The following is a 20,334-nucleotide window of genomic DNA, read 5'->3' as shown; positions in this document are numbered from 1 at the left end:
CAATACATTGCTTGATTAATCTAAACATGTTCTTGTCAACATCATTTAATAGGGCATTCAAAGCTTTGGAGTTTCCAAGAGCCAATCCATCTTCAGCAGTCCATTCTTCTTCTAGCTTCAAAACTTCAGTCCTGTTACCATCTTCATCAAGTGCCACAGGATGTTCCCAACCTTTCAGAACTACTTTCCATGTTCTGGTGTTAATTGAATTAAGGAAAGCACTCATACGAGATTTCCAATAGTCATAGTTAGAACCATCCAAGAGAGGGGTCTGTTCACAAATCCACCTTCCTTATCCATAGCGCTAGAATGAAGCTTCCCTGGAGCTCACCATAAAACAGGCAGGGTGCCTGCTCTGATGCCAATTGAAATTCTAGCGCACTTGTTTTAATACGTTCTGTATGTTGTTTCCGCGTTTGCAATGTTACAATTAATGTTTCAACATCACGCGATAAACAGAAATAAAAACAAGAAAGTAAATGACAGGAAAGTAAATAACACAATGAGTTTGTTGACCCAGTTCCATGACAAACACACCTACTATGGGGCTACCAAGCCAAGAAGGAAATCCACTGATGTAGTCCTTATTCAATAGCTTTCAGCAAACTCTTCGTTTACACTATATGACCTACCCGTATAGTTTTCAACCTAGGAACTCCTAAATATGAGATCCCATCTCACTATGCTAATGGTCAGTCACTGCCCCAGTGACCTATCAAACCTAAACCAAAACAAGGTAGAAGTTACCTTCCAAGACAAACAACTAGCACCGTGTTTCACAACTTTGGTGTAGTATAGAAGAGTAATCAATACTCACACAACAATCCTAACAAGTATCACAGACGATACAAGAAGAACACACACTAGATTATAACTTGCATCACAAACGATACAAGAGCAGAATACATGAAGACTCAAACCCTAAAAATCTAACTTTTAGAATGACGGCTTGAATGAACAATTAGGTCTTAAAGTCTTCCTTATATACTGAAGCAGCTTGGGCTAAATAATATGTTGGGCTTCAGTAACAATGCATATTAGTTCAACTTAATCTGCAAAACAAGAATCAAAAACAAATCTGGAAAGTCCTAAAATGTCGGAGCATTTATAGGACCCTTCCAAACAATATTAAATATTTCCTAAAATATAAAATACACTTTAAAAATATTCTACAACGAATTCTTAGATGATATGCGCGTTGCTTGATCAATAAGTTAAGGAAATATTGTTTCCTTAAACAATAAAGGGCGCACGTACAAACATGCGAGAACTCAGGCACACTGAACCGTGCTAGGATGTTGAAGCATCGCATACAACATCTTCCAGAGACCTCTAAACACATGTTGAAACTTTGGTTCCAACTTACAGAACAAGGATATTTGTTTTACCAACAATGCAACAAATACAAATACCCAATAGTATATTATGAATTGGTCCCAAAATGTGTTGAAACTTGAAGTTCGAAGGATTTGGCAGATTATATAATTTGAACCGTGAACACATGGAATTTTTTAAAAAAAATTGGCATTAATTATTCTCTAACAACAACATACATTAAACATAACAATTTCAACTACTTAAAACAACATAATAAAACACATAAGATTATAGCTCAACCAAATTTAAATCTTCATCTGGTCTATCAATGCAAGCCCTAATTTCTTTGCAGGTTCTGGACTGAATCAAACTTTTTCTGAATATCTTGGAAAGATCTAACTAATGAATCATCTAACTCAATAAGTCCCTTTGAACTAAGCCGACCAAATATGGAGAACATGGTTCTCATGTCATTTGGGTGAACTAGACACTTCCATACGAGTCCACTAACGAACGACGATACTCAACATTGTTCATCCTTCACTTGTCTATGTGGTTGAGCCGACCGTTAACTTGGTTCAACTGTTCCTTCAAGTTAGATAGTGTGGCATCAACATCTAGCCTAAATAGTTTATGTTTTGTGTATGCCAACCACTATTTAAGTTCATGCCGTTTTAATAACGTACGTCACTGTTTTGTGTTTTGGAAAAAACTAATTGAACACCAATTAGATTGAATAATCTAAAAATTCTCAAGAAGTGTTCAAATCATATAATCCAAACAAAATATTTTCATAAAATTGGATGCGTTAAAAGAGAGAAGAGTGAGACTAAAAATAGTTTTAAAAAGTTAAAAAGAGAATAGTGAGATTAAAAATAGTTCAAAAAGAAAAGAAAAAGAAAAAAGACAAAAAATACACACATTGTTATTCGCTCCCCCTCTCCTTCAGTGATATACAACGCTACAATTCTCTTCCTCTTTCTGAAACCCTAATTTCTGATTCAATTTCAATCGTTAAAACCCTAACCAAAACCCCCCAAATTTTCATCACAATCTCTCTCAATCTCTCTCTCTACGTTCAACAATGGCTTCTTCATCGAGCAGCGGGTTAACATTCAAGCTCCACCCACTTGTGATCGTAAACATCTCCGATCACTACACTAGGGTTAAATCTCAGATGAACCCTACACTCGCTCCTCACAACAACGCCACCAACAACGGCGGTGACGGTGTAGTTTCTTCTCTTCCACCGCCACGTGTCTTTGGTTGTGTCATCGGTGTTCAGAAAGGTCGCACTGTTGAAATCTTCAATAGCTTTGAACTTCTCTATGATCCTTCTACTCATTCGCTTGATCGTCCTTTCCTTGAGAAGAAGCAAGAACTCTGTTCAGTATTCCTTTTTCTTCTCCCTCTTATTTTCTCTAATTGTTTATATGCTTAGTTTAATTTTTTTTTCTTTTCAATTACGGTTTTAATATGTTATTTATCTTATAAATTTGAGTTTAGGGCTATGCAGCACCGATACTTCTAATTGAAGATGTGTCCCTGTCCGACATATTACACTGACACGTGATTACATTCAGTTTTTTCAATGTCATTGTAATGTCCTGTGTTGGTGTCCATGTCGGTGCTTCATAAGTTTGGGGGTTCTTTGATAAATTGTTTTTTCTTAATTAGGGTTTTAATCTGAAATTTATCTTATAATTTTGAGTTTGGGGCTTTGTAGCACCGACACTTCTGATTGATTAAATAGGCATGTATAACACCTACCGACACTAACACGACACCAACACATGTGATTACATTAAATTTTGTCAATTTCTTAAATTACTACGAGTGGTTACATGTCGGTGTCAATCAATTCCATGTCTGTGTCAGTGTTTCATAGGTTTGGGGGTTGTTTGATTAATTGTTTTTAATTATTTATTTATGCAAGTTTAGTTTCTGAAATTTAAGATTATTTTTTCAGATAAGAAGGTTTTTCCACACTTCTACATATTGGGATGGTATTCAACTGGAAGCGATGCAGAGGAATCTGATATGCATATTCATAAAGCTGTGAGTTTGATTTATTGTTGTTCCGTGTCTTAATTTAACCACAATTGTGATTGTTTTCTATTTTTTGACACTGGAACCTGCACTTCTGTTTAGAGTCTGCAGTCGTTTGCATTGAGGAATGTTGTTCCATATTGTTTTTGTTTTGTATTTATTGCTAATTTTGTCGTATTGGTAGTTGAGAGAGTCTTTGTTTTTGGTTTGAAGCTTTGAGTTGGTATTTTGATTTTGAAGCTGCCAATTGTGGGGTTAAAATTGTAGGTTAAGGTTCTTGCAAATTCCATTGGCATCATTCTGCTTTGTTATGTTAGTCTGGATTAGATGAATATTGTTTTGGGTTTTGACGCGTTGTGTTGCATGCAATGTAGTCAGGAACGAGTTTCTACGTAGGTTCGATTGGCCGGTGAAGGGACGTAAAGTCGGGGAGCGTAACACGATTCGTAAGAACCCACTCAAGGGCAAAATTGTAGTTTCCCATACACGCACACACAATCATATAAATATATAATACAAAAAAAAAAACATAGAAATCATAAGTGCATTAAACTTAATTAATAAGTCATAATCATCAAAGTACTCAAAATAAGTCATAAGTCATAAGTATTCAAAATACAGAAAAATGAAAACAGAGTATTAGGTGACGGTAGAGAGAGAGAACGACGGAAAACACGTTTAGGTGAGGGTAGAGAGAGAACGACGGCGAGAAATTCGCCGGAAAAGAGAAGTGGCCGCCGTTTTGTGCTAGCTGTTGGTGAGGAACAGCCGTTCGCGTTTAGGGTTTGGGTGAGGAAGAAACAGAAAAATGAAATTTTCTGGGTTTTATCTTTTATATAAAACCGGGTTATCTTTTGACCTGACCCGGTTCGTTTAGCCCAAACCACTTAAGCCAAGCCCAGCTCGTTTTTATCTTACGTTCCTGCATCAGGAACTCGTTCCTGACAGCAAACATGGAAAAAACGAACCCAATCAAGAACGAGGCGCGTTTGGGTGTGGGGAGCTGGGGAGCACGTAGGAGCAGACGATCCTACGTGCTGGGACTCGTTCCTGTCTACCTTGGTTGCATGTGCACTGTGAGATTTATTCTTCTAATGCTAAGTTGTTTGCTAGAATTAAAATTGACAAATGGGGCGTTGGTTAACTGGAGTTATTTGAATTTTCAATTACATACCCTGGCCAACAGATTAGCTTATTTATCTTAGCTACTGGAATTATTGTTCTGCAGTTCCCCTGTAATGATGTATTATCAAATCTTCCTTTGTATTATTATAAATTTCATTAAGCTCCCTTTTAACTATTACTATTATGGGAGTGCTAGCAACACACTCCTATTGGTTGAAATTGACCTAAGTTCCACTAATTCATGCGAGTCCCACATAAATTTAGTGAACCCATATGAGTTTCCACCAATAGGAGAGTCTGTTACTACCATACTTCTTCTTCTTATTATCATTATTACTAGTCAGAGTGATAGAAACCAACTTGCCTTATTAATTATTATTTCTATCAACTAACTTAGCCTAACTAACCAACTGACCAACAACTAACTCAGCATAATTAACTAACCAACTTAACACTCCTCTCACATAACTAACCTATCAGACGTATAGAGAGATAATGAAAATTGTAGGCCAAACTTTTGAGGAAGATTTAAATATAGTCTATCATTAGATTTAGACTCAGATATGTATTTTTGTTTTTTCTGAAATAACTCAGACATGTATTTACATTGCTGTGCTTTTGTTCATTTCAAATTCTCTTCAAGCTACTTTAATTCCTTATTCCATCCAAAACTCTGCTGCAACAGTTGATGGATATCAATGAAAGTCCGGTTTATGTGCTTCTGAACCCTGCAATCAATCACTCACAGAAGGATCTCCCCGTCAGTATATTTGAAAGTGGTATGCAAATCTTCATCATTGTGTTATTTAGTGCCAACCATGTGTAATCTTCCTCTCAACCACTGATGCAACTTGCAACAATAAAAAAACTTCAAGAAGGAAAGAGCTTTAGCTACTTGAATTGTATTTGTATTCTATAATTTTCTTTTTTTCATAAAAGAATAGATTTTATTGGAGAAAGGGATGGAAGTTCAAATATTAATGGATGAGTTAACAAGGATAATACAAAAATAGACTATCCCTTTACATATCCAAAATAGAGAACGTAGCAGTGTGACACTTAAAACCGAGGTTGGAATTTTTTATAGAAAGGCAGGAGCATGTGAAACAGAGGCTTCCATTTGAAGCAAAGGCTGCTTTGCTGTAGACTCATTTCTAATTGATTTCTATTTAAGTTTGCATTTAATCTTTCTGGCCTGTACTCTTAAGGAGGCAGAACCCTATTTTGGTTTGTTTTATTATGTATTTTGCTTAATGTTTTGGCTGCCATTTTTCCTGCTTGTTGTGCTGAGAGTAATTCTGTGTTATTGCTGGTGCTTGCTGTTGCAACTTCAGAACTGCATGTCATAGATGGGATTCCACAGCTTATCTTTGTCCGCTCAAGCTATACTATTGAGGTTAGGCTTTTATAGCTGCTGTTTTCCCTTTTCCATTTATGAAGCCTTTGTACCTCAATAAATTATTGATTTGGCCCCCCTTCCTTCTTCTTGCCTTGCTGAAGACTGTTGAAGCAGAACGGATCTCAGTTGATCATGTTGCTCATCTAAAGCCATCTGATGGTGGTTCAGCAGCTACACAATGTGCGTGGTTTTCTTGTCTCTTCTTTCCATTACAGTCTTATTGTCTATTAGCAAGTTTATTTTTGGAGAAGGGAAACGATCTTGGTTTCTGTTTTTATTGTTATGTGCGTGGTTTCTGTTCTTATATTGAACTTCACATAGCTTGTCACAAATCTGGATAAATCATATTCTTATATTGAAACTTTAGTTTACATCGCTTGTCACAAATCTGGATAAAAGGTGAGAGTTGTGTTGGGCACTCAATGTTCAAAATGCATTGTTGTCTAATCTGAATGTTAAGCGAAAAATCTTCCATGAAAATGTGGCGAAAGCATATCTGCATCATGAAAATGTGGTGAAAGCATATCTGCATCAAGCGAAAAATCTTCCATGAAAATGCAGTGAAAGCATAGCGATTATGATAAAAATACACAGTAAAAAACAGGACTCTGTAGAATGTAATAAAAGTAGTTAGATATATGTCAAGATTAAACTTAAAATATCATAATATATATATATATATATATATATATATATATATATATAAACTTAGTAGTTGATGTCATAAGTTGCATAATGTAAATTCACTAGAAAGTAAATTATTAAGCTCAAGTAACTACATATTGATAGCAAAACGGACAAAATACTAATAACCAGGGATATTTCTAAGAGATGAAATGGACAGCATATAAACAGAAAACAGAGAGGAGGATTGAATATGAGAAGAAGAAGGGATAGAGAGATACCAGAGAGATGTGATAACAGAAAGAAACTAGAATAAAATGTTTGTTCACCTAAAAGGAAAGATTTCCTGAGAAAAGTGGTAACCAGAGATGGAAGAGGAAATACCTAAGTGAAAATGGAAGCGGCTGATTGAGTATAGACTATAGACAGCTGAAGAAGCGAGTCTTATGTGCTTTAGGGTTTCAACAACTCATGCTCCGTTTAAAAAAAATAATAATAAAAAAAAAAACTCATGCATGATTTATATTTTGAAATTGGGTTGGGTCAGTTAGGTATTCTATATCCTAACATAGACGCATCTTCTTTTGTGTTATTTCTGGCTTCCCCGCCATTTCTTCCCATTGTGCTCTGAGCGCCATGAGATTTTCAGTTAGGAAAGTGGCTGAAATTGTAAGATATTGAAAGGAATAGAGAAACACCTAAGTTTACTGAAATTTAGTTTTCATTAGAGCCAAAGGTTTTAAAGATGCATGTAGCTAAGCTGACTCCTACCTTTTATTTATTTTTAGTTATACTTATAACTAATATCTAATTATTTCGTTTTTTCTTTTGGCAGTGGCTGCTAACCTTACTGGTATACACAGCGCCATCAAAATGCTTCATAGCAGAATAAAGGTGCTACATCACTATCTTCTTGCTATGGAAAAAGGTACGAGGGTATCATGTCTCTGCAAAACTAGCATGATGATAATTTTTTTATATCTGAACTAGTCAGGCCTTTTTCCTTTTAAAAAAATAAATACTTGTTGGGCCTTTTGAGTTGCTAATACTTTACAAATTGTGCATTAAGAGTTAGATAAATAAAAGTGAGAATAAATACATCAGTGACAGTTTAAACTAGTTTTCTGTTATTTCAAGGAGGACTTTTAATACTTAAATCACATTTCAAAACAGAGTAATAGACTAATAATGCCCGTTGATTATGTGAATAATATTTCCGTTTCCTGCTTCAACTATATATTATACATAGCCTACCTATATTGTATCTCCCTGAAGTAATACCATTTAAACTTTTTGTTTAAAAACAGGTGACGTTCCTTGTGAGAATTCACTATTAAGGCAAGTGTCAAGTCTCCTGAGAAGATTGCCTGCTATTGAATCTGGGAAATTTCAAGATGATTTCTTGATGGTTAGTGTTTGATTTTGAAAATTTCTTTATAAGCTACAACCTTTCTTTTTTTGGTTTGGGGAATGTAACCTTTGCAAGTAGAGGGGAGGGAGCATTGATAGGCTTCATTTTTTTTTCTTTCTGCACAGTTACCGTGCTTAGTTTATTTGAGTTTTTGTGTGCATAATCATATATATCATGGCATGAACTATGTTGGATATTAACAGAGAAGGATCCAGGATTTTTGAATAGTGGGTGCACCATATATAAAAATTTATAGCAATAATAATTGTCCTTTATGATTTTTCCTATTATGGAAACTTAGAATGATTTTCTCATTTTCAATATCAATGAAAATATCTTTCTCTATATAAATAACTAAACAATGATTTAACCAATCATCTTTCATTTGATTTCGCATCCGATTCTTGATAATATTCATATTTTTAAGAAAGAATTTGAGATATATGATGATATGTGTAGACCAAAAGAGAAATGATTTATGATAAGTGGGGGCCATGTGATCAAAATATCAACTATTAGTGCATTATACTATTAAAAAAAAGAGAAATGATATTTGTACAACCACTTTGTGACAACTTTTAGACAACTTTCTCTCTCATACTCACATTATATTCTTACTCTCTCTCTTCCTTTTTCTCTCTCCATTGTTTTTGACCAATGAAAAGAGAGAAAAGGAAGGTTGTCAAATAGGTTGTACCAAATGGTTGTTCAAATATTATTGCTCTAAAAAAAAAGTTTCTAAAATGTTTGTGTAGGCACAAGCTCACACATTCACCGACATACATCGGTCCCTGGATATTAATGCTTGTTAGAGTTTAGAAAATGAAATATGTACAGGGATTGATATGAGGAGAGTGGACTGAGCCAATGAGGGAGCAATCAGTTATTTGTATTGGGTACTTTGTAGTTTTCGGCTACACAGATAATGCTTTAAGCATCTCTCTGAGTTTGGCTCTGAGGTTACTATGATATGTTTCTGTATTAGTTCCTATCAGTAATTAATAATACTCTCTGATTTTCTTACCTTGGGTGGTCTCTAACACCAGTACAAATATAAGGACTATTCCCACATGAAACGTTGGATTATTGCTATCATGATAATGTTTTTTCTGTGAAGATTCATGTTGTTTCACTATGGTATCTGATCTGGATTATGGGATTAACATCACAGTAAGATATAGCATAAATGCTCGTATAATTTTTTTTAGCTTACAATATCTTCTTTTCCTTGCAGGAATACAATGACACCTTATTGATCAGTTACCTTGCCATGCTGACCAACTGCTCAAGGTATGACGTACTAGTAACTGTTTCCATTGTTTGTTTTCTTTTTGGGTTTTGTAACAGTTATTTTAGCAAAACTACTTTTTATTTTAATCTCCTGAATCAACAAATCAAAGCGGTAGAAAAAATAAATACAAGGTTGCATTTTGACAAGCATTTGAGCGCTTGGGAAATAATCTTCCTTTAAAAGCTAGTTATCGGTGGGAAAAAACCAAACCACTTAAATGCTACACCGAGCATCACATCGACATATTACTCATCGCGGGACTTTGGCACCCCATATTACAGACATCCGTAGCACAGTTTTTCTTTCATTCCCTATACCCCATATTAACCACTTGCCAAGGGAGAGTCATTTGAGTAGAGTCTATTCATACGTACATCTTAATGGATGGATTATATTATGTCGTTATGCTCGATCTTGCATGGTAGATTCTTGAAGCCCCATTTACCATATATCCTGTTAGGAACCCAGAACCTTACGGAGAAAATAACACAACAACACTTAATAAATGGAATGTATTATTTACGAAAAAGGAAAATTACAGAAGACCAGTACTCCTACCGCCCAGAGCTAAGCTTCTCCAGTCCTCCTAGATAAGAGATGACTCTCTAAAGCCCTTCCCTCTCTCCTTTTTGCTCACCCTCACCGTCTTATTATTACCTTCTCCTTTCATATGTTTTGATAACATCACTCTGCATCTAATGGGCTTGTGCAACTGATTAGCCAGTTGTCTATCTGGGCCCAATTCTCATTGGAGGTCTTAACATCCTTCTTATTGGTCTTCTCCCTGTGACCTTTTTTATACCCCTCTTAACAACGTTGAACAACTTTCTTCACTTGTCTTTTATAGAAGTCATTGCAGTCTTCCGGTCATCTTATTGTATGCATACCGTATATAGGTCATTGAATGGATGCATCACAATATCCTTATTTCCGTGTCTTTTATCTTTTTCTCATGAATATAATTAGTAGAAATATGTTGATGGTGGATTATGTTTGGCGTAACATTTTCCATGAGATATATGAATATTTTTTCAAAACTCCGAACTTGAATGTTATTTCAGTTCAGAATTTTAACCTTGTATTGTATCCATGTGTTATTAATAAATGCTCTTTTTCTGATATGTCTTCCTGTAGTGCAATGAATGATTTGGTGGACAAATTCTCTACTGCTTATGATAGACATACCAGAAGGGGTGGGCGAACTGCTTTCATGTGAATGTTGCCTTGTGCTCGTTTCTAGATGTCTTGTTTTGGACAGCTTCGACGCACTTTTCCAACTCTATAGGCACAGATTTTTGTCTTCTTCTCTTTGCTGCTTAGGCATTGGTTATTAAAGCTTAGTATTGTTTGGATTTGAAGAGTATAGGGAGTAGAAAAAGTTCGTGGGAAATGACCATATTACCATGCCCCCACCTCCAAAGAAAAAAGGAAATGTGTTAGTTTTAACATTTCTGTAACAAAATTGCAAATTGAGGGCACACAAGTTCATTGCATGATACGAGTTTTCATTTTGATCGTTTGTTGAGCCACCACCCCTCATTATTTTTTATGTTGCGTGCAAAATTCTTTTGCATTTCTTGGCGGGATTTTTACTCGGTTAAGTAAAACATCAGAGCTAGTTTGAACTTTTTTCCTTTCTAAAAATATTAAAATTTCCTTTTTATTGGTAATAAGTAATAACCATGGCTCTTATAATAGTTTATCGTATCAGTTCTGTAATTTAATCTTTTAAAGTTTTTTCATTTGGCTATTCTATAAACATCTACAAGTTTATAAATGACATTTCAGCAACTGAAGAAGCCTAAATCAATTTTACCTTAGAAAGGAAAAAGCGACACCAGAAAGTGCATTCCATTTATTTATAGGTAAAATTTCAAGCTGAATGATTTTAATTTTTAATGCTAACATCCAGGTAAAACACACGTTAATCACAATAATTCCTTCTCCAATGAGCACGCTCCAAAAAATATCGACATAACCTTCCCCCCAAAAGTGAAAGAAAGACTAGAATCGACTTTATTCCATAAATATATAATTCCGCCACTATTATCTTCGCTCCTCCATAAACTATAGCAAAGAGCCGGCGTGACAACTTCCAATTTCGTTTCTTGAATTGTATCTACTTTTCGTTTGCGTGATATCTTCCAATCCTTGTGAGTCCTGGCCTGCCGTCAACCTCCAGAAAGTGCATTCCATTTATTTATACTAGTCCTCTCTCGAGTCCTGGCCTGCCGTCAACCTCCTTTTATATCTCCCATTTCTCGCTATGTCTACCAATTGAATGCACTTAGAAACACCCAATTGATTATGTGGTCTTCCCCCAAATTGTCGACATAATAACTATACTCCGATAAATCCAAATCCTCCATACAAAATCTAGTGTGCATGTTTGCTCTTCCCACCCCCTCAGAATTTGATACAGCAAGCAATAAGTGAGAATTAGTTAAATTCTCACATTGGGCTGGTTCTGATAGTAAAGCAGGCCCATGTACCACCAAGAGAGGACCCTTAAAACCTACTGACCGCCTTCGCCTTCCCTCATCGCTCGTTATTGCAGAAAGAACCACTAAACCCTAATCAGCGCTACCCACACATCGGTGCTATACACACATTGCTGCTAATAACATGGACAGCGAAGGCAACCACCAAGGCGACACCGTTTCTTCTCCTTCATTGACTGATGAAACATTAGCCAAAACCCTAACATCATCGTGTTCACTTCACGCGCCACCACAACTTCCCACTCTTACTTTGGATCTCATTTCAGAAATTCTAACTACACTTCCAGTGAAACACCTCCTTCAACTCAAATCTGTCTCCAAGTCATGGAATTATCTTATCTCCGATCCCAAATTCGCCATCAAACACCTCCGCCTCTCAAATACGTACCTCGTCCATCCCAATCGCTCAAGCAACAATGTTCTACAGTCTTACCTACTCGACTCTATTTTCACCGACGGCGTAACAACTAACTCCATCGCCCAGCTTGAGCTACCTTCCAACCAGTTTTCCTGTGTTGGCTCGTTCAATGGCGTCCTACTTCTTGTAAGTGAACATGGAGGCTTCCTGAATCTTCTATTGTGGAACCCTTCCATTCGAAAATTCAAGGAATTGCCCTCTCTTGAAAAGAAACAAAATGTTCTTCGTCACGAATTAATCTATGGCTTTGGCTATGATGTTACTGCTAATGCTTACAAGGTGGTGGTTGGTTTACACGTACGTGATACTAACCATGAGGTGAAGGTTCATACTTTGGGCACCAATTCTTGGAAAACCATTCCAAAATTTCCTTTTGGTTGTGTTCCTTTGCAATTTTTGGGAAAATCTGTGAGTGGCACCATCAATTGGTTGGTTGCTAGAGAGTACGATAACAAATTTCAAGATTGTATTGTTTCTCTTGATTTGGGAAACGAGTCTTGTAAGGAAGTTTTGCTGCCGAAGGAAGTAGATGCATCTACTTTGCGTTTGCGTTGGTACTTGGGTGTGTTAAGGGATTGTTTATGCCTGGTGTTTGGTCATGATGTTTGGATTATGAAGGAACATGGAAATAATGACTCGTGGGCTAAGTTGTATAGTGTTTCTTTCATGCGAGATTTTCCTTCATCTTTTGCCACTATTGAAGTACTACATATTTTTGAGGATGGCCGTTTGTTGTTGGATTGTATTTATGAAGGGGAAAGGACACGGAAGTTGGTTTTTCACAATTCTAGAAATGGCACTTTTAAGTTTAGTGAGTCGAAAATCATGCGTGACGTATGCGTTGAGAGTTTGATATCACCTTGTTCTTAATGCTAGAATGTAAATGTGGTGCTATGTAACTTGAGTGTGAGACTAATCTAAAACCTTTATGTCAATTTCTGTTTAGGATATTTTTATTTATTTTGTAGTTGTTCTGATTATTGGTTACTTGATGGATTATTGTTAAGGTTCATTTGAATATGCAGTAGTTATCTTTATTTATTTTTGTTAGAAGGTTTTGTTCTCTCATGCCTTTCATTTTATATAAGTCAAAATCTTGCGTTGGTTTACTTGGTTTGAGGTTAGATTTTCTAATATCAACTTAGATGGTATGCCAAAATCATGTTATTACTATTTAGTTCTTCTCAACATGACTTATCCCCATACTATTTTTTCTTACTTTTTCTGTTATCCTTAATGGAAGGGAAAACTTCTGCTAAATAATGTGGTGACCAAGTTCAAGTCCACATTCTGTCCGAAATATGAACATTGAATTAAAATGAAAGAGAAGGATGAGGAATTAGTTCATGACTTTGACTTCGAAGCCATTTTTGGGATGTACTTGATGTGTGTTCTCGTATTATTAACATAACATGATGCTGTTTAGACTGAATATGATGGTTGCAACTGAAATTGTTTCACTAATAGATGTTTCTAGGCTACAACTTAACCTAGTCATCAATAGAACAATATATAAACATGTGGCAACTTTAAGCTATTCTAGTTTTTCTAATAGACATTGTCATTTTTTAAACTAGAATATTCTAGAAATATTTATCTATTTCAACAGTTATTGTGACCTTGGACACGTCAAATGTGATGGGTCAATATAGGATAATCGAACGTTGTAAAAGGATGGTAGCTATATCCTTTGATTGTGGCAGGCCAAACTACCTTCATAAAACTAAACTCATCGGTAAATCAAAAGTAGTTAGGAGAGTGGATGATATGTCAGGAATGAGTAATCTGGATTGAGTCCGGAGTAAGCGGTGTGGCGGAGCATCATATTCTGCAACAAAAGTGAGTATGAAATAGTAAAGGAAAGCACCAACAGAAGAACATACCATTTTGATATGCGGGTATTGCTATAATGAGCTGCCTGTCTATTAAGAAAGATTGTGCAAATGTTGATACGGTAATAAGAGCACTCGATAAAATATGATAAACTAAATGTTAATCATTATTTTTCATTCTAACAACCAGTTAAAAGTGTTGGTTATTGTTGGATAAATGGATTTTTCGTATTGTTGCCAAACAATTCTGATGTTGGCTGTTGCAGACCATAATAACGTACCCACCATGCTGCTGTTGGAATTATTTGCATATTATATATGGTTTGTGTTTTCATATATCAATAGGTGTACTAAAATTTCCCGTAAGGGTAAGCTGTACTAACACATTATACTATGTGTAGTGTGGATTGCTTTCTTCTCTAATATAAATGCCAATGCCTTCTTTACAAATGACAGTTTTGTATCAGCCTGCACCAATTCTGCCCTGTTTGTGATTTCGTGGACTGCTAGCTTTCCAGTCCTGCAGCACCACTTTTGGCTGCATAAACACTGAATTTTGCGCCTCAATTGTATTGTTTCAAAGTGTATTGTTGCATTGCTTCCAAATACTCTGCATAAACACTGAATGTTGCATTGCTTCCAAATACTCTGCAAAATACAAGCAAACAGCGCCGCTTCATCCCCTGAGAGCTGCTGTGGTACCTTGAAAATAACATCTGCTGCAGAATTTGAATCATCACTATCTTGTTACCTTAACTCTCGATTTTTCTCAACGCGCCAAAATGCTTCATAGCAGAATAAAGGTGCAACATCACTATCTTCTTGCTATGGAAAAAGGTACGCGGGTATCAATCATGTCTCTGTAAAACTCGCATGATGATAAATTTTTTGTTGTTTATTCCAGTTGTATAAAAGCATATTATTTATATCTGAACTAGTCAGGCGTTTTTCCTTTTTAAAAAATAAATACTTGTTGGGCCTTTTGAGTTGCTAATACTTTACCAATAGTGTTTGAAGAGTTGGAGAAATAAAAGCGAGAATAAATACATTAGTGACAGTTTAAACTAGTTTTCTGTTATTGCAGGGAGGACTTTTAATACTTAAATTATATTTCAAAAATCAGTTTCAACCCTATTTTCAACAGAGTAATAGACTAATAATGCCCATTGATTCTGTGAATAATATTTTCGTTTCCTGCTTCAACCATATATTATACATAGCCAACCTATATTGTATCTCCCTGAAGTTAAACCATTTAAACCTTATTGTTTTAAAAATAGGTGACGTTCCTTGTGAGAATTCACTATTAAGGCAAGTGTCGAGTCTCCTGAGAAGATTGCCTGCTTTTGAATCTGGGAAATTTCAAGATGATTTCTTGATGGTGAGTGTTTGATTTTGAAAATTTCACTATAAGCTACAACCTTTCTTTTTTTGGTTTGGGGAAGATAACCTTTGCAAGTAGCGGGGAGGGAGCATTGATAGGCTTAATTTTTTTTTTCTGCACGCTTACCGTGCTTGGTTTATTTGAGTTTTTGTGTGCATAATCATATATATCATGACATGAACTATGTTGGATATTAATGCTTGTTAGAATTTAGAAAATGAAATGTGTACAGGGATTGATATGAGGAGATTGGTATGAGGAGAGTGGACTGAGCCAATGAGGGGGCAATCAGTCATTCGTATTGGTACTTTGTAGTTTTCGGCCACACAGATAATGCGTTAAGCATCTTCTCTCTGAGCTTGGGTCTGAGATTGTTGTGATATGTTTCTGTATTAGTTCCTATTTTCAGTAATTAATAATACTCTCTGATTTTCTTAGCTTGAGTGGTCTCTATAACACCACTACAAATATAAGGACTATTCCCACTATGAAACGTTGGAGATTATTGCTATTACGATAATGTTTTTCTGTGAAGATTCATGTTGCTTCACTATGGTATCTGTGCTGGATTGTGGGCTTAATATCACAGTAAAATATAGCATAAAGGCTCGTATAATTTTTTTTAGCTTACAATATCTTCTTTCCCTTGCAGGAATACAATGACACCTTATTGATCAGTTACCTTGCCATGCTGACCAACTGCTCAAGGTATGACATACTAGTAACTGTTTCCTTTGTTTGTTTTCTTTTGCGTTTTGTAATTGTATTTGTTTTTTTTCCTAGCAAAAGGCAGTTATTTTAGCATAACTACTTTTTATTTTAAATTTCATTAAGCAGCAAATCAAATTGGTAGAAAAATAAATACAAGGTTGCATTTTGACATGCATTTGAGCGCTTGGGAAATAATCTTCCTTTAAAAGCTAGTTATCAGTGGGGAAAAAACCAAACCACTTAAATACTACACTGAGCATCACATTAACATACTACTCATCGTAGGACTTTGGTACCCCATAATAACCACATCCATAGCACAGTTTTTCTTTCATTCCCTATACAGCAGCATTCCCTAGGAAAAGCATAACCTTCAGTCAGAGGTACTTGCCAAGGGAGAGTCATTTGAGTAGAGTCTATTCGTATGTATAACTTAATGGATGGATTCTATTACGTCGTTATGCTCTATCTTTCATGGTAGATTCACGATGCCCCATTTACAATATAGCCTGTCAGGGACCCAGAACCTAACGGAGAAAATAACACAGCAACACTTAATAAATGGAATGTATCATTTACGAAAAAGGAAAATTACCGTTGAACGGTACTCCTACTGCCCAGAGCAAAGCTCCACATAGATAAGAGATGACTCTCTAAAGCCAAACCAAATGGTTTCTAGTAGAAAAAAGATTCTAAATACCCTTCCCTCTCCTATGCTCACTCTCACCCCTGCCACGCCTTATTATTTCCCTCTTCTTTCCTATGTTTTGAGAACATCACTCTCCATCTATTGGGCTTGCGCAACTGATTAGCCAATTGTCTATTTGGGTCCAATTCTCATTTGAGGTCTTAACATCCTTATTGGTCTTCTCCCTGTGACCTTTTTTATACCCCTCTTAACATTGCAGTTTTCCAGTCATCTCATTGTACGCATACTGTATATAGGTCATTGAATGGATGCATCACAACATCCTTATTTCCATATCCTTTATCTTTTTCTCATGAATATAATTTTTGTGAAAAAATTAGTAGAAATATGTTGATGGTAGTATAGGTGTGTTGCGTAACATTTTCCGTGAGATATGTGAATATATTTTCAAAACTAAGGAACTTGAATGCAATTTCAGTTCAGAATTTTAACTTTGTATTGTATCCATGTGTTGTTATTAATACATGCTCTTTTTTCATATACCTGTCTTCCTGTAGTGCAATGAATGATTTGGTGGACAAATTCTCTACTGCTTATGATAGACATACCAGAAGGGGTGGACGAACTGCTTTCAGTGAATGTTGCCTTGTGCTCGTTTCTAGATGTCTTGTTTTGGACAGCTTCGACGCACTTTTCCAACTCTGTAGGCACAGATTTTTGTCTTCTTCTCTTTGCTGCTTAGGCATTGGTTATTAAAGCTTAGTATTGTTTGGGTTTGAAGAGTATAGGGAGTAAAAAAGTTCTTGGGAAATGACCATATTACCATGGCCCCACCCCCAAAGAAAAAAGGAAATGTGTTGGTTTTTACATCTGTGTAACAAAATTGCAAGTTGAGGGCACACAAGTTCATGGCATGATACGAGTTTTCATTTTGATTGTTTGTTGAGCCACCACCCTTCATTATCTTGTACGTTGCGTGCAAATTTTTTTTACATTTCTTGGCGGCATAGGATTTTAACTCGGTTAAGTAGAACATCGGAGCTAGTTTGAACTTTTTTCCTTTCTAAAAATATCCTTTTTATTGGTAATAACCATGGTTCTTCCAATAATTTATCATATTAATTATGTAATTTAATCTCTTAAAAGTTTTCATTTAGCTATTCTATAAACAACTATTAGTTTATAAATGACATTTCAGTAAGTGAAGAAGCGCAAATCAATTTTAACCTAGAAAGGAAAAATTGACACCAAAAAATGTATTCCGTTTATATATGTAATATTTTAAGCCGAATGTTTTTTTTTTTTTTTTTTATTTTAACCTAAAACACACTATAATATCACATCTAAAATATATTTATTTGGTGACTAGGTTTGAAGTATAAAAAAAAAGTTTACTTATACACAATTTTGACAAGTTAATAATCTATATATTAGCTAGCATATAATTTGAGAGTAAAAGAGTGTAACAAGAGAGTATCACTATACTCCGATAAATCCAAATCCTCCCATACGAAATCCTCTTCCCACCCCTTCAGAATTTGATACAGCAAGCAATAACTGAGAATTAGTTAAAAAAATTCTCATATTGGTCTGGTTCTGATGGTAAAGCAGGCCCATTTACCAACAAAAGAGGACCCACCGCTGCCACCTCACCTCATCGTTCTTAGTTTCTTGCAGAGAAGACGACAGAACCACTAAACCCTAATCGTTTCTGCATATCTATTCCTCACCAAATCGGTGCTAATAACATGGACCAACGCGACGCCGTTTCTTCTCCTTCATTGACTGATGAAACATTAGCCAAAGCCCTAACATCATCGTTGTCGCTTCACGCGCCACCACAACTTCCCACTCTTCCTTTGGATCTCATTTCAGAAATTCTAACTAGACTTCCAGTGAAGCTCCTCCTTCAACTCCGATCTGTCTGCAAGTCATGGAATTCTCTAATCTCCGATTCCAAGTTCGCCATGAAACACCTCCGTCTCTCAAATACGCACCTCGTCCACACCTCAATCAACTCAAGCAATTATGTTCTAAAGTCTTACCCACTCGACTCCGTTTTTGATGATGTAACCACCAACCCCATCGTGCAGGTAGAGTTTCCTTCCGACGTTTCTGTTTACCATGTTGGCTCATTCAATGGCATCCTATGTCTTTTAAGTGATTTTGGAGACTACATGATTCTTCGATTGTGGAACCCTTCCATTAGAAAATTTAAGGAATTGCCCTCTCTTCAAAAGCAACAAAATCATTTTCGTCAGGATTTAATCTATGGCTTCGGCTATGATGTTATTACTAATGCATACAATGTGGTGGTTGGTTTACGAGTACGTGATACGAGTGCTAAGTTTGTTGACAACCATGAAGTGAAGGTTCATACTTTGGGCACCAATTCTTGGAAAACCATTCAAAAATTTCCTTTTGGCTGTGTTCCTTTGCAACTTTTGGGAAAATTTGTGAGTGGCACGATCAATTGGTTGGTCTATAATGAATATCATAAAGAAATTCAGATTGTTTCTCTAGATTTGGGAAACGAGTCTTATAAAGAAGTTTTGCTGCCTAAGGAGGTAGATGTATCTACTTTGCGTTGGCACCTGGGTGTGTTGAGGGATTGTTTGTGCCTGGTTTTTGGTCATGATGTTTGGATTATGAAGGAACATGGAAATAAAGACTCTTGGACTAAATTGTATAGTGTTTCTTACATGCGAGATCATCTTTCATCTTATGCCACTATCGAAGTACTACATATTTTTGAGGATGGCCGTGTGTTGTTGGATTCTATTTCTACAGAGGAATGTACAAAGAAGTTGGTTTTTTACAATTCTAGAAATGGTACTACTAAGTTTAGTGAGCCGAAAATCATGCATGACGTATGCGTTGAGAGTTTGATATCGCCTTGTTCTTAATGCTAGAATGTAGATGTGGTACTATGTCACTTGAGAGTGAGATTAAACTAAAACCTATATTTCAATTTCTGTTTTGGATATTATTGTTAAGGTTCATTTCAATATGCAACTTGATAAATTGTAGTTATTTTTATTTATTTGTTTGTTAGAAGGTTTTGTTCTCTCATGCATTTCATTATATATACTTCAAAGTCATGCATTGATTTACTTGGTTTGAGGTTAGATTTTCTAATATCAACTTAGATGCTATGCCAAAATCATGTTTTTATCATGCCCTGGTCATTGTGAAAATAATATGTTTTTATCATTTTTTCTGGTCATTGTGAAAGCACCAACAGAAGAACATACCATTTTGATATGCGGGTATTGCTATAATGAGCTGCCTGTCTATTAAGAAAGATTGTGCAAATGTTGAACGGTAATAAGAGCACTCGATAAACTAAATGTTAATCATTATTTTTCATTCTAACAACCAGTTAAAAGTGTTTGTTATTTTTGGATAAATGGATTTTTCGTATTGTGTCCAAACAATTCTGATGTTGGCTGTTGCAGACCATAATAACGTACCCACCATGTTGCTGTTGGAATTATTTGCATATTATATATGGTTTATGTTTTCATATATCATTAGGTGTACTAAAATTTCCCGTAAGGGTAAGCTGTACTAACACATTATACTATGTGTAGTGTGGATTGCTTTCTTCTCTAATATAAATG

The 20,334-nt window shown here is 35.7% G+C and overlaps 2 protein-coding genes across 3 annotated transcripts; both read left to right on the top strand.

Moving 5' to 3' along the window:
• The first annotated feature begins 2,215 nt into the window (after positions 1 to 2,215).
• LOC25488496 (COP9 signalosome complex subunit 6a) lies at positions 2,216 to 17,643 on the top strand. 2 transcript variants are annotated; one of them, XM_039832341.1, is made up of 9 exons: positions 2,216 to 2,702; positions 3,287 to 3,375; positions 5,177 to 5,270; positions 5,826 to 5,887; positions 5,992 to 6,070; positions 7,350 to 7,442; positions 7,822 to 7,922; positions 16,004 to 16,059; positions 17,269 to 17,643. In XM_039832341.1, the coding sequence occupies exons 1-9, from the start codon at positions 2,402 to 2,404 to the stop codon at positions 17,465 to 17,467; spliced, it is 1,074 nt and encodes a 357-aa protein (XP_039688275.1). In that variant the 5' UTR covers positions 2,216 to 2,401; the 3' UTR covers positions 17,468 to 17,643. The 2 variants fall into 2 exon arrangements, with proteins under 2 accessions (XP_039688275.1, XP_013458821.1); XM_013603367.3 differs by lacking the exons at positions 16,004 to 16,059; positions 17,269 to 17,643 and adding exons at positions 9,160 to 9,215; positions 10,351 to 10,741 and having other exon boundaries at positions 2,219 to 2,702.
• Positions 17,644 to 18,171: 528 nt separating this feature from the next.
• On the top strand, positions 18,172 to 19,617 carry LOC25488493 (F-box/kelch-repeat protein At3g23880). Its single transcript, XM_024777661.2, has one exon. The coding sequence runs from the start codon at positions 18,460 to 18,462 to the stop codon at positions 19,615 to 19,617; it is 1,158 nt and encodes a 385-aa protein (XP_024633429.1). The 5' UTR covers positions 18,172 to 18,459.
• Positions 19,618 to 20,334: the final 717 nt, after the last annotated feature.

This window comes from Medicago truncatula, chromosome 3, assembly GCF_003473485.1.
Source record: "Medicago truncatula cultivar Jemalong A17 chromosome 3, MtrunA17r5.0-ANR, whole genome shotgun sequence".
Classification (NCBI taxonomy): domain Eukaryota; kingdom Viridiplantae; phylum Streptophyta; class Magnoliopsida; order Fabales; family Fabaceae; genus Medicago; species Medicago truncatula.
This window is presented reverse-complemented; position numbering and strand designations above follow the sequence as displayed.

Coding starts and splice junctions, on each gene's coding strand:
- LOC25488496 (XM_039832341.1), top strand. CDS start 2,402: ATGGCTTCTTCATCGAGCAGCGGGTTAACATTCAAGCTCCACCCACTT. Junction 5,271..5,825: donor CGTCAGTATATTTGAAAGTG/GTATGCAAATCT, acceptor TTGCAACTTCAG/AACTGCATGTCATAGATGGG. Junction 5,888..5,991: donor GCTCAAGCTATACTATTGAG/GTTAGGCTTTTA, acceptor GCCTTGCTGAAG/ACTGTTGAAGCAGAACGGAT.
- LOC25488493 (XM_024777661.2), top strand. CDS start 18,460: ATGGACCAACGCGACGCCGTTTCTTCTCCTTCATTGACTGATGAAACA.